The sequence below is a fragment of the Mirounga angustirostris genome, unplaced genomic scaffold (genome assembly GCF_029215605.1).
Source record: "Mirounga angustirostris isolate CCGP_5_RB_7025 unplaced genomic scaffold, mMirAng1.0.hap1 SCAF_9, whole genome shotgun sequence".
In the NCBI taxonomy this organism is placed as follows: domain Eukaryota; kingdom Metazoa; phylum Chordata; class Mammalia; order Carnivora; family Phocidae; genus Mirounga; species Mirounga angustirostris.
This window is the reverse complement of record NW_026991717.1, coordinates 29,061,079-29,075,541: the sequence shown is the minus strand read 5'-3', so window position 1 is coordinate 29,075,541 and position 14,463 is coordinate 29,061,079. Positions and strand designations below refer to the sequence as shown.

The window sequence follows — 14,463 nt, the reverse complement described above, 5'->3', positions numbered from 1 at the left end:
GAAGTTTCTTTCATTTTGCTTTTCAAATTCTACTCCCTAAAAACCTAGCCTGGTATAAAAAAGATCACACACACACACAGGAATATTACTCAGCTATCGAAAAGAATGAAATCTGGGATGCCTGGGTGGCTCAGTCGTTAAGCGTCTGCCTTCGGCTAAGGGTCATGATCCTGGGGTCCTGGGATAGAGCCCCACGTCGGGCTCTCTGCTCGGCGGGAAGCCTGCTTCTCCCTCTCCCACTCCCCCTGCTTGTGTTCCCTCTCTCGCTGTGTCTCTCTCTGTCAAATAAATAAATAAAATCTTTAAAAAATAAAAGAATGAAATCTTGCCATTTGCAACGGACATAGATGGAACTAGAGGGTATTATGCTGAGTGAAATAAGTCAGAGAAAGACAAATATCAGATGATTTCACTCATGTGGAATTTAAGAAACAAAACAGATGAATGTAAGGGAAGGGAAGGAAAAATAAAATAAGGCAAAAACAGAGGGAGGCAAACCATAAGGGACTCTTAACTCTAGGAAACAAACAGGTTGCTGGAGGGGAAGTGGGTGGGGGGATGGGGTAACTGGGTGATGGGCATTAAAGAGGGCATGTGATGTAATGAGCACTGGGTGTTATATGCAACTGATGAATCACTAAACTCTACCCCTGAAACTAATAGTACACTGTATGTTAACTAAATTGGATTTATTTATTTATTTATTTATTTATTTATTTATTTATTTATTTATTTTTAAGATTTTATGTATCTGACAGAGAACAAGTGGTGGGGAGGGGCAGAGGAGGAGAGAGACAGAAGCAGACTCCCAGCTGAGCAGGGAGCCTGATGCGGGGCTCAGTCCCAGGACCCTGGGATCATGACCTGAGCCAAAGGCAGATGCTTAACCGACTGAGCCACCCAGGCACCCCTAATTAAATTGGATTTAAATAAAAAATTTTTTAAAACCCAAAAAATCCTAGCCTGGAAAGTTTGATAATGTAGTTGCGGTTTTTTTTGTTTGTTTGTTTGTTCATTTGTTTTGTTTTAGTTTATGGTTGTGTTTAATAAACTCTTTATTTTAGAATAGTGTCAATTGCTTGTTTGTTTTAAATGCTGGTTTTTATAGCTATTCTCAGTTTTTCTGGCTTGGTTTGGGGGCAAAAATTTGAGACCATTGGCAGTAGCACCTGGAAGCAGCACAGCCAGATGAGCCACCCCTCTTGGATGGTTTTGCTGGCCTGCAGGCTCCTTACTGCCTGTGGAGCTCGCGTGTTTGGCTCTGCCCCCAGCATTCCTACTTGGCAGCTGTCGTCCCTTAACCAAGTCTCCCATCCGCCATCCATCAGCCTGACCACTTTCTTGCAGTCAGTCACCTTCCAGCTGCCCCCCTACAACTCTGTTGGTGCAGGCCGGCCATTCACTCCTTTCCATGTTGCTTTTTTCACTCAACAGTAAATATATGCTGGAGATCATTCTACATCAGAAGTGGGGACATTTCTTATCCTTTTTGTAGCTGCATAGTATTCCATTGACATCACCCTCTTTTATGTGTTTGCATAGCACACAGTCATCATCTGACCCTGTCCCTTTTTTTAGTTTGTTCCTCTCTCCTCCCCCAACATCATCTTCACCTAGAGTAGAAGGCCCAGGGGAACAGGTGTTGGGTACCCTGGCCCAGAGGTGGCTTCTACTACATATATTCTGCATGAGGAGCTCATGCTTTGCAGCTGGCCTCAGGAATGGAAGACGATGTGTGGAGGGGTCAGTCTCCCTCTGGAGTGTCCTGGGGGAACAGGCGGCAGCTGACTGGCTACTGCACTAGATTTGTATTATGTGACAGTAGGACCCTCACTTGATAAGGACAGAAAGTCTTCTCTTCCTCTTCTTGGTCTTCGCTTTGCCATCATCTGGGGAGATTCTCAGAAGGGAAAATATCATCAGTTGATATACGTCTTGACTTTCTGAAAACAGTTTTTTTGTTTAGAAATTTGTTTTATTACTGGGGGATTATAAGATTTCAAGATGGATGTAGAGTCGGAGGCATGAGAGAGAGCTCACTGGCATCTTCTGCCTGCCCCACGGTGAACACACTGATCTTCAGGGCCCTTCTCTATAGTTTAAGAGCCCTCAGAGTCTGGAAAAATGCCTTGTTCTTGACCACCTTTGGGTTTGTGGTAAGTTTTTAGGAGTTCTGCAACCTCTGTGATATCAGAGGTAAACTTTCCCTCTACACTGCAATATTCTGGAGAATGGGTCTTCTGTAGGGTTTTTATTACCTCTTTAGAGGTGTTGTGATCCAAAAGGAGGTTCAGAGTGACCGCTCAGAACTTCGTTTGTGTACAAGAGTGACGCTGCCTTTCCTTCTGCATCTAGCGCTGTTCAGAGAGGAATTACCCTTCCTCCTGTCTGTGTAGCAGTGTCTCGTTATAAACTGTGTTATAACTAAGTTACAAACTTCTTAAGAGGCTGGTAGCAATTAGCAGATTCGGGCTGCCAGGCTGGTAAATCCTGGAAAACAAAGGCCATTGTTTTCAATATTCAATACTGGTTTTTACTCATTTCTGTATTTAAATTAATTGAAAGTGAATACAATTTAAATTTGGTTATTCAGGTGTACGAGCCATATGTGGCTGGTAACTATATAAGTGTGTAGCACAGGGAACATTTCCATCATCCCAGAGAGTTCTGCACAGTGCTGCTTAGAGTATTTGTTTTACACTAAATGGCAAAGATACATCTTGTTTTCAGCACGACTTCTCTGTCTCTGTGGTGAGGTAAATGTCCTAATGCAATCTTCTTCTTGTGCTCTAGTCTTTAGAAGAAGTGTGTGACCTATTGCATGCAGCCCCATTTCAGAACATCTTGCCGAGAGTCCACGTGAAAGGTGAGTCTATGTGTCCCTTACCAGGGAGTCCAGACTGCCCTTTGCAGTGGTGACACTTGGTCCTTGTGACCAGAGAACTTAGTGCCAGTTTTGTTTGAGTTTGGTGCCTGTTCAGTCATAACTGGAGGTAATTGGTAATGTAACATGGTTAGATAAATATTGAATAATTGAAGGATTAAAGGCTGAAATGATACGTATTGGATGTGCTTCAAAATAGCTCCTATGCTATTGTTCATAGATGTTGAGTGTCTATGAAACAAGAGTATCATGAGTTGATACTCATGCAGCAGATGGGTACAGAGGGTTTTGTACTATTCTCTGATTTTGATTACATTTGGAATTTTGTGTTTTAAAAAATGAATATTGAACAGAAAATCAATTCTGTCATTTTGAATTAATATTTCAAATAAGCCAGTTCTGTAATGTTCAGAGAGAATCTGTAAGAAATCTTTCATTTGTTTCTTTGACAAAATTAAACTTCAGTATCATTTTTCATGCAGAGGATCAGAAATTAAAATATTTTTTCCACTGCAGAGGGCGAGAGACTTGATGCCAAAATGAAAAGACTAGAATCAAAGTACGCCCCGCTGCATCTTGTCCCTCTGATTGAAAGACTGGGCACCCCTCAGGTAATGCATACTGTGACGGCTGTCACTTGGTATCCACATCAGGCCTGGGGCTGGGGCTTCAGAATACAGGCTGTGGGTGACCCACCCTGAAGGCATCATGAAGTCGGATGGGCCTTCTCAAGCCTCAGTGTCTCCAGTGGGGTTCATAACAGGACCTTGTCACAGGGTGGTTGGGAAGTCTGAATGAGTTAACATGTGCAAAGGACTTAGGACATTACCTAGCACATAAGACATACACAGTAAATGTTACTTGTTTTTCTTATATATCTCTTCATGAAGAAGACTTTTTTCATAGTTTTTTAGTAACAGAAGAAAGTGGGAGTCTCATACAGGAGGCAAGGCGTCAGGGTACAGTTGCATGATTTTATATCAACTTACGCCAGATCAGGGTTTCTCAGTTGCAGCGCTGTCCCCAGTTTGGACCAGATAATTTTTTCTTGTGGAGATTGTCCTGTGAATTGTAGGATGTTTAGCAGTGTTTCTGGTACAGCAGCCTCGTGGAGATACAGCATAGAAGCAGCAGTTTGAAAAACACCCGGGGCAAAGAAAGGGGCAGTAGTTTACTCACCTCAGAGGGTGTCCTGGCGAAACAGGGAGATCCCTGAGAGACTTCGCCAGGAACAAAGGAACAGGTACCATTTCCGTCCCCTAACCCCCAGCATAAACACGTGGCCACCTGCAGTAACCAGCATCGTGCTGACACTCACTACCTGACTGGCTGTCACTGCTGCCCCACCCCCCTGTGCTGGGCTGCCGCAGATCTCACCCTCCAGACAGGTCTGCCTCCCTCCTGCTGAGGACAGGTGCTTCCTGAACCTTGCTAACACTGCCGTACCATGGTCTCCCGCTCCTCACCATTGCAGCTCTGCCCCCCAGTACAGCCTTGGCCGGAGCTCATCTAGGGCAGTGCCATACCCTGGCAGTGTGCAAGCACCTTGACAGGGGCCAGCACCACTTACGAGTTACTCTTTTTTTTTTTTTTTAAAGATTTTATTTATTTATTTGACAGAGACACAGCGAGAGAGGGAACACAAGCAGGGGGAGTGGGAGAGGGAGAAGCAGGCCTCCCGCCGAGCAGGGAGCCTGATGCGGGACTCGATCCTGGGACTCCAGGATCATGACCTGAGCCGAAGGCAGACGCTTAACGACTGAGCCACCCAGGCGCCCCCAAGTTACTCTTAATGTAGAGAGAGGGACAGATAACCACACACACTAGTCAGACAGAGGGCCCAGCAGTGGGCTGGGGGCAGACAACTGGTCTGCCTGCAAGCCCTGCCCACCAACAAAAGCTCAGGGGACAACACAGGGAAAGCACACTTTAGTTTGGTGCTACTGCACCTCTGGCAAATGCCTAGTCTGACTCAACTCAAGCCATAGGTGGCACGAGACTGGCCCACTAACACCACAGGGACCACACATTCCCCACAACAGGCAAAGAGAGCCACTGAAGACAACTAGACTGAAGGAAAAAGCAGCTCAGCCACAACAGCAGGACATGTACAGCACATATAGGAGACACCCCTGAAATGCCAGGTTCTGGTGAATAGGGGACACTACATGGCAGGGTCTTCATAAGGCCACCACTTTCAAGAGCAGGAGACATAGCTGAATTTCCCAGCACATAGAAACAGACACAGAAGAGTTAAAGAAAATGAGGAGAGAGAGGAATATGTCCGAAATGAAAGAACAGTAAAAAAAATCCACAAGAGACCTAAGCAAATGGAGATCAGTAATATGCCTGATAGAAAATTTAGAGTAACCTTATAAAGATACTCGTTGGATTTAAAAAAAGAGTAGAAGACATCAGTGAGGTCCTTAACAACAACAACAAAAAGAATCAATCAGAGATGAAGAACACAATAAATAAAATTAAAAATACACTAGCTGGAATAAATAGTAGGCTAGAAGAAGCGGAAGAATGAATCAGTGACCTGGAGGACAGAGTAATAGAAAGTAGTCAAGCTGAGCAGGTGAGAAAAATCAAATTATGCAAAATGAGACTAGGTGTAGGGAACTCAGCAACATGATCAAGTATAACAACATTTGTATTATAGGGATCCCAAAGAAGAAGGGAGAAAAAAGGGGCAGAAAATTTATTTGAGGAAATAATAGATGAAAACTTCGCAAATCTGGGGAAGGAAACAGAAGTCCAGATCCAGGAGGCACAGAGAGCCACCAACAAAATCAACCCAAGGAGGTCCACACCAAGACACATAGTAATTAAAATGGCAAAAAGTAGTGATAGAGAATTTTAAAAGCAGAAAGAGAAAATTGTTATGTACAAGGGAAACCAAATTAAGCTATCAGATTCTTAGCAGAAACTATGCAGACCAGAAAGGAGTGGCATCTATAGATTCAATATGTTGGAAGGAAAAAATCAGCCAAGAATACCCTATCCAGTAAGGCTATCATTCTGAATAGGAGAGGTAAAAAGTTTCTCACACAAACACAAGTTTAAGGAATTCATGACCACTAAACCAGCCCTACAAGAAATGTTAAAGGGGATTCTGAGTGGAAAGGAAAAACCTTAAGTAAGACTAAGAAAAATAGGAAGCACAAAAGCAGTAAAAACAAACATATCTGTAAAAGTCAAGGAACTTACAAAATAAAAGGATGTCAAGTGTGACACCATATACCTAAAATGTTGGGGGAGAGGAGTAAAGAATGCGTTCAGACTTAAGCGACCATCAACTTAATATAGACTGCTATATGCAGAAGATGTTAAATACAAGCCTGATGGTAACCACAAATCAAAAACCAGTAACAGGCAAAAAATAAAGAGAAATGAATCAAAGTATATCACGAAAGAAAGCCAGCAAACTCTGAGGGAAGAGAGCAAGAGAAGAAAGGTACAGAGATAAACTACAAAAACAACCACAAAACAAGTAACAAATTGGCAATAAATACATACCTATCAATAATTATTTTGAATGTAAATGTATAAATGCTCCCATCAAAAGACATAGGGTGACAGAATAGATAAAAAAACAAGACCCATTTGTATGCTACCTACAAGAGACTCATTTCAGACCTAAAGACACATGCAGATTGAACGTGAGGGGATGGTGAAACATTTATCATGCAAATGGATGTGAAGGTAAGCCAGGGTAGCATTACTTATATTGGACAAAACAGACTTTAAAACAAAGACTATAACAAGGACACTGTATAATCGTAAAGAGAACAATCCAACAGGAAGATAAAACAATTGTAAATAATTATGGATCCAACATGAAAGTACCTAAATACATAAAACAGTTAATAACAAACATAAAGTAGGTGGCAGTAATACAATAATAGTAGGGAACTTTAACACCCCACTTACATCAGTGGACATCATCCAAACAGAAAATCAAAAAGGAAACAGTGGCTTTGAATAACGCACTAGATAGATGTATTCAACATATATTCAGAACATCCATCCTAAAACAGCAGGATACACATTCTTTTCAAGTGCACACAGAACATTCTCCAGAATAGATCATGTATTAGCCCACAAAACAAGTCTCAACAAATTATATAATATGGAAGTTATGCCATACATCTTTTCTGACTACAACACTATGAAACTAGAAGTCAGCCACAAGAGAAAATCTGGAAAGACCACAAATAACATGCTACTAAACAATAAATGGGTCAACCAAGAAATCAAAAAGGAAATAAAAAATTACATGGTAACAAATGAAAATGAAAACACAATTGTTCAAAGTCTTTGGGACGCAACAAAAGTGGTTATAAGAGGGACGTTTGTAGCAATGTAGGCTTACCTCAAGAAGCAAAAACAGTCTCAAACAACCTAACCTTACATCTAAAGGAGCTAGGAAGAACAGCTAACAAAACCCAAAAACCAGCAGAAGGAAGGAAATAATGAATATGAGAGGAGAAATAAATGAGATAGAACCTAAAAAGTATATAATGGAATAGATCAGTGAAACCGGGAGCTGGTTCTTGGAAAAAATCAACAAAATTGATAAACCTTTAGCCTGACTCATTTTAAAAAAGAAGAGAGGGAAGACTCAAAAGCAGAAATGAGAAAGGAGAGGGCGCCTGGGTGGCTCAGTTGTTAAGTGTCTGCCTTCGGCTCGGGTCATGATCTCAGGGTCCTGGAATCGAGTCTCACCTCGGGCTCCCTGCTCGGTGGGAAGCCTGCTTCTTCCTCTCCCATTCCCCCTGCTTGTGTTCCCTCTCTCGCTGTGTGTCTCTCTGTCAAATAAAAAAAAGATTAAAAAAACGAGAGAGGAGAAATCACAACCAACACCACAGAAATACAAACAATTATAAGAGAATATTATGAAAAATTATATGCCAACAAAATGAACAACCAAATAGATAAATTCCTAGAAACATTTAACTTTCCAAACCTGAAGCAGGAAGAAATAGAAAATTTGAACAGACCGATTACCAGCAATGAAATTGAATCAGTAATCAAAAAACCCAACAAACGAAAGTCCAGGAACAGACAGCTTCACAGGTAAATTTTAAGAAACATTTAAAGAAGAGTTAATATCTATTCTTCTGAAACTATTTCAAGAAATAGAAAAAGAAAGAAAACTTCCAAATTTATCCTGTGAGGCTAGCATCAACCTGATACCAAAACTAGATAAAGACACCACAAAAAACGGGAACTACAGGCCAATACCTCTGATGAACATAGATGCAAAAGTCCTCAACAAAATACTAGCAAACCAGATCCAACAAATACATTAGAATTCATTCACAATCAAGTGGGATTCATTCTTGGGATGCAAGGGTGGTTCACTGTCCAGAGATAATCACTGTGATACATTGATAAGAGAAAGGATAAAAACCATATGATCATTGGAGCACCTTGGGTGGCTTAGTCCGTTAAGCATCCAACTCTTGATTTCGGATCAGGTCATGATCTTAGGGTTGTGAGATCAAGCCCCATGTCAGGCTCCATGCCCAGCTTAAGATTCTCTCTCCTTCTCCCTCTGCCCCTCCCTGCCCCCTCTCTCCCTCTCAAAAAAAAAAAAGAAAAAAAACATGATTCTTTCAATAGATGCAGAAAAGGATTTGATAAAGTACAATATCCATTCATGATAAAAACCTTCAACAAGGTAGGTTTAGAGGGAACATACCTTAACATAATACATTATATGAAAAACCCACAGTGAACATCATACTCAATGGTAAAAAACAGAGCTTTTCCCCTAAGGTGAGGAATAAGACAGGATGTCCACTTTCATCACTTTTATTAACATAATTACTGGCAGTCCTAGCCACAGCACTCAGACAGCAAAAAGAAATAAAGGGCATCCAGATTGGTAAGGAAGAAGTAAAACTTTCACTATTTGCAGATGACATGATAACTATATATACAACATGATAACTATATATACAAAACCCTAAAGACCCCACCAAAAAACTACTAGAACTGATAAATGAATTCAATATAGTCCCAGGATACAAAATCAATGTACAGAAATCCATTGCATTCTGTACACTAATGAGAAATTTAGACAACAATCCCATTTACGGTTGTACCAAAAATAGTAAGATATCTAGTAGTAAACTTAACCAAGGAGGTGAAAGACCTGTACTCTGAAAACTATAAAATATTGCTAAAAGAAATTGAAGATGTTACAACCAAATGGATAGGTATTTCATGCTCATGGATTAGGAGAATAAATATTGTTAAATATCCATATTACCCAAAGCAATCTACAGATTTAATGCAATCCCTGTCGGAGTACCAAGACCATTTTTCACAGAACTAGAACAGACAGTCCTAAAATTTGTATGGAACCACAAAAAACCCTGAGTAGCCAAAGCAATCTTGAGAAAGCAAAACCAAGTTGTAGGTGTCACAGTTCTACATTACTAACGTTATGCTGCAGAGCTGTACTAATCAAAACAGTATGTTATTGGCACAAAAATAGTGGTCAGTGGAACAGAATAGAAAGACCAGAGGCAATCCCACAATTATATGGTTAATTAATCTTTGAGAAAGGAGGAAAGAGTATGAAATGGGAAAAAGTATCTTCAAAAGATGATGTTGGGAAAACTTGACAACTACATGCAAATGTAGAGACCTAGGCATGAGACCTCAACCCATAAAAATCCTAGAAGAGAACACAGTAATTTCTCCGATGTTGGCCATAACAACATATTTCTAGATATGTCTCTTGAAGCAAGGAAAACAAAACAAAATTATCTGTTGGGACTTAATCAAAGTAAAAGCTTCCATATAACAGAGGATACAACCAACAAAACCAAAAGACAACCTGTTGAATTGGAAGAGATATTTGCAAGTGACAGCTGATAAAGGGTTAGTATCCAACATATATAACTTATACAACTCAACACCAAAAAACAATCCAATTAAAAATGGGCAGAAGACATGAACAGACATTTTTCCAGATAGCCTATAGACACATGAAAAATGTTCAACATCATTCATCATCAGGGAAATGCAAATCAAAACTACAGTCAGATATCACCTCACACCTGCCAGAATAAAAGCCCAAACACAAGAAACAAGTGTCCCTGAGGATATCGAGGGAAAGGAACACTTGTGCACTGGTGGTGGGGATGCATACCGGTGGATCCACTCTGGAAAACAGTATGAAGGGTCCTCAATAAGTTAAAAATAGAATTATCATATGCTACAGTAATCGTACTACTGGATATTTACCCAAAGAATACAAAACACCAATTTGAAAGGTTATATGCACCCCTGTATTTATTGCAACATTATTTATAAAAGGTAGATTATGGAAACAGCCCACGTGTCCACTGATGAATGGATAAGGAAAATGTGTATATATATGTGTGTGTACACACGCACACACACACATACATACACACAATGGAATGTTATTCAGTCATAAAAAATGAAATCTTGCCATTTGCAACAATATGGATGGAGCTAAAGAGTATAATGCTAAGCGAAATAAGCCAGTCAGAGAAAGACAAATACCATATGATTTCACTCATGTGGAATTTAAGAAACAAAACAAATGGGGGCGGAGCAAGATGGCGGAGGAGTAGGAGACCTGGATTTCGTCTCCTCTCAGGAATTCAGCGGGATAGGGATCAAACCATTCTGAACACCTACAAACTCAACAGGAGATCAAAGAAAAGAATAGCAACAACTCTCTCCTCAGAAAAGCGACCACTTTCTGGAAGGTAGGACGTGCGGAGAAGTGAATCCGAGGCGATATTCGGGAGGATAGACGGTGGGGGAGGGGCCTCCGTCGGCCGCTTCTGGCAAGTGATAGAACCACGGAGCACAAAATCAGAACTTTTAAAAGTCTGCTCTGCTGAGGGATGTCACTCTGGTGGCTAAGCGGGGGGTGGAACCCTCCAGGACAGTGTGGTCTCAGGACCCTTGGGGTCACAGAAAGACCAGGGGTGCCTGAGTGTGGCAGAGCTCCCAGGTAACGGAGCAGGGAAGCCGGCTGCAGAGGCGGAGCCCAGGCGTGGGCTCTCAGCTCGTGGTTGCCATAAACCGTGATCCGTGGCACACTTGGGCCACTGCTCCTCCAGCAGGGACCCAACAAGTGGCAGATCCAGGGAGACACCTTCCTCCCCTGGGAGGAGCCGCGCGGGAGTGCACCGCAGGGTTTGGAGACTCCACCCGGGGTTGGGTGTCAGAGATAGAAACGCGCGGTCACAGGCCGGGTGAGCACAGAGTGCGGCCGGAGACCGGGGAGACGGGAGTGACTGACGGCTTTTCTCTGGGGGCTCACTGAGGAGCGGGGCCCCGAGTTCTCGGCTCCTCTGGGGTAGAGATTGGGAGGCCGCCATTTTCACTCTCCTCCTCCAAAGCTGTACAGGAAGCTCGCAGGGAACAAAAGCTCCGGAGAGCAAACCCGAGCAGATTACTTAGCCGGGAGGGGGCAAGGGCAGGGCAATTCCGCCTCTGGCAAAGACATTTGGAAACCACAGCAACAGGCCCCTCCCCAGAAGATCAGTGAGAACAGCCAGCCAAGACCCAAGTTTACGGATCAATGAGAACGGCAGAACTCCAGCGCTAGGGGAATACTGCACATAGAATTCATGGCTTTTTTACCATGATTCTTTAGTCTTTCAAAGTTAATTTTTTTTAACTGTCTTTTTTTTTTTTTTTTGAATTTTTCTTTTTCCCTTTTTCAACCAACATCTTATCAATCCCTTTTTTTAAAAAACATTTTTACTTTTCATTTTTAGAGTCATATTCTGTCCCTTCATAGTAGTTACCCGTATTTTTGGCATATATATGTAAGTTGTTCTCTCTTTAAAATTTTGAGATAGTTTCTTCTAACAGATTAAAATATACCCTAAATCTCTAGTATATGGTGTTTTCTACTCCCCTGCCTGATCACATTCTCTCCCTTTTTTTTTTCTTTTTTAAAATCCTCTTCTTTCTTTTTTCAAACAACTTCTTATCAATTCCTTTTATAAAATTTTTTATAATTCCCATCTTTACAGTCATATTCCATCCCTTCATCATATCAACCCTTATTTTTGTACATATATAAGTTTTTCTTTCCTTAAAATTTTGGGATGCACTTTCTTCTAAAAGTCCAAAATACACCCGAAATCTAGTGTGTGGCACTGATCTATATACCAGCCTGATCATATTTGATCACATTCTGGTTTTTTTTGTTGTTGTTTTCTTTTGTTTCTTTTTGTTTGTTTTTATCTTTATCTTTTTCTTTTTCTTTTTTTTCTCTCTTTCCATTTCTTTTCCCACTGCTTCAGGTCTTTTCTGATTTGCTTAGAGTATATTTTCTGGGGACGTTGTTACCCTGTTAGCATTTTGTTCTCTCATTCACCTAGTCTCCTCTGGCCAAAATGACAAGACGGAAAAAATCACCTCAACAAAAAGAACAAGAGGTAGTACTGAATGCAAGGGACCTACTCAATACGGACATTAGTAGGATTTCGGATCTAGGGTCCAGAATCATGACTTTAAAGGTACTAGCTGGGCTTGAAAAAGCATGGAAGTTATTAGAGAAACCCTTTCTGGAGAAATAAAAGAACAAAAATCGAACCAAGTCGGAATCAAAAACGCTATTAATGAGGTGCACTCAAAAATGGGGGCGCTAACTGCTAGGATAAATGAGGCAGAAGAGAGAAGTAGTGATATAGAAGACCAAATGATGGAACATAAGCTGAGAAAAAGATAACTACTGGATCATGAGAGCAGAATTTGAGAGATAAGCGATACCATAAGACGAAACAACATTAGAATAATTGGGATCCCAGAAGAAGAAGAAAGAGAGAGGGGGGCAGAAGGTATAATGGAGCAAATTATAGCAGAGAACTTCCCTAATTTGGGGAAGGAAACAGGCATGAAAATCCAGGAAGCACAGAGAACCCCTCTCAAAATCAATAAAAATAGGTCAACACCCCGACATCTAATAGTAAAACTTACGAGTCTCATGGAGAAAATCCTGAAAGCAGCTCGGGAGAAGAGATCTGTAACCCTCAATAGCAGAAACATTAGATTGGCAACAGACCTATCCACAGAGACCTGGCAGGCCAGAAAGGACTGGCAGGATACATTCAGAGCACTAAATGAGAAAAATATGCAGCCAAGAATACTCTATCCAGCTAGGCTGTCATTGAAAATTGAAGGAGAGATAACAGGCTTCCAGGACAAACAAAAACTAAAGGAATTTGCAAACACAAAACCAGCCCTACAAGAAATCTTGAAAGGGGTCCTCTAAGCAAAGAGAGAGCCTAAAAACAACATATACCAGAAAGGAACACAGACAATATACAATAACAGTCACCTTACAGGCAATACAATGGCATAAATTCCTATCTTTCAATAGTTACCCTGAATGTAAATGGCCTAAATGCCCCAATCAAAAGACACAGGCTATCAGACTGGATAAAAAACAAGACCCATCGATACGCTGTCTGTAAGAGACTCATTTTAGAACCAAAGACACCCCCAGATTGAAGGTGAGGGGGTGGAAAACCATTTACCATGCTAATGGACACCAAAAGAAAGCTGGGGTGGCAATCCTTCTATCAGACAAATTAGATTTTTAAGCAAAGACTGTAATAAGAGATGAGGAAGGACATTATATCCTACTTAAAGGGTCTTTCCAACAAGAAGATCTAACAATTGTAAATATCTATGCCCCTAACATGGGAGCAGCCAATTATATAAGGCAATTAATAACAAAAGCAAAGAAACACATTGACAACAATACAATAATAGTGGGGGACTTTAACACCCCCTTCACTGAAATGGACAGATCGTCTAAGCAAAAGATCAACAAGGAAATAAAGACTTTAAATGACACACTGGACCAAATGGACTTCACAGACATATTCAGAACATTCCATCCCAAAGCAATGGAATACACATTCTTCTCTAGTCCCCATGGAACATTCTCCAGAATAGATCACATCCTAGGTCATAAATCAGGTCTCAACCGGTACCAAAAGATTGGGATCATTCCCTGCCTATTTTCAGACCACAATGCTTTGAAACTAGAACTCAATCACAAGAGGAAAGCCGGAAAGAACTCAAATACATGGAGGCTAAAGAGCATCCTACTGAAGAATGAATGGGTCAACCAGGAAATGAAAGAAGAATTAAAAAAATACATGGACACCAGTGAAAATGAAAACACAACTGTTCAAAATCTTTGGGATGCAGCAAAGGCAGTCCTAAGAGGAAAGTATATAGCAATACAAGCCTTTCTCAAGAAACAAGAAAGGTCTCAAGTACACAACCTAACCCTCCACCTAAAGGAGCTGGAGAAAGAACAGCAAATGAAGCCTAAACCCAGCAGGAGAAGAGAAATAATAAAGATCAGAGCAGAAATCAATGAAATAGAAACCAAAAGAACAGTAGAACAGATCAGCGAAACTAGGAGCTGGTTCTTTGAAAGAATTAACAAGATTGATAAACCCCTGGCCAGACTTTTTATCAAAAAGAAAAGAGAAATGACCCAAATCAACAAAATCATGAATGAAAGAGGAGAGATCACAACCAACACC

At 41.0% G+C, this 14,463-nt stretch overlaps 1 protein-coding gene across 5 annotated transcripts in view; it reads left to right on the top strand.

Moving 5' to 3' along the window:
* The window catches only part of CYFIP1 (cytoplasmic FMR1 interacting protein 1), a 135,546-nt gene that overhangs the window by 113,471 nt on the left and 7,612 nt on the right, over positions 1-14,463 (top strand). For all 5 annotated transcript variants that reach the window (XM_064570052.1, XM_064570051.1, XM_064570048.1 and 2 more), the window contains 2 exons: positions 2,794-2,866; positions 3,401-3,495. In XM_064570052.1, the coding sequence (XP_064426122.1) occupies positions 2,794-2,866; positions 3,401-3,495 (168 nt within the window). The remainder of the gene's footprint in view (positions 1-2,793; positions 2,867-3,400; positions 3,496-14,463) is intronic.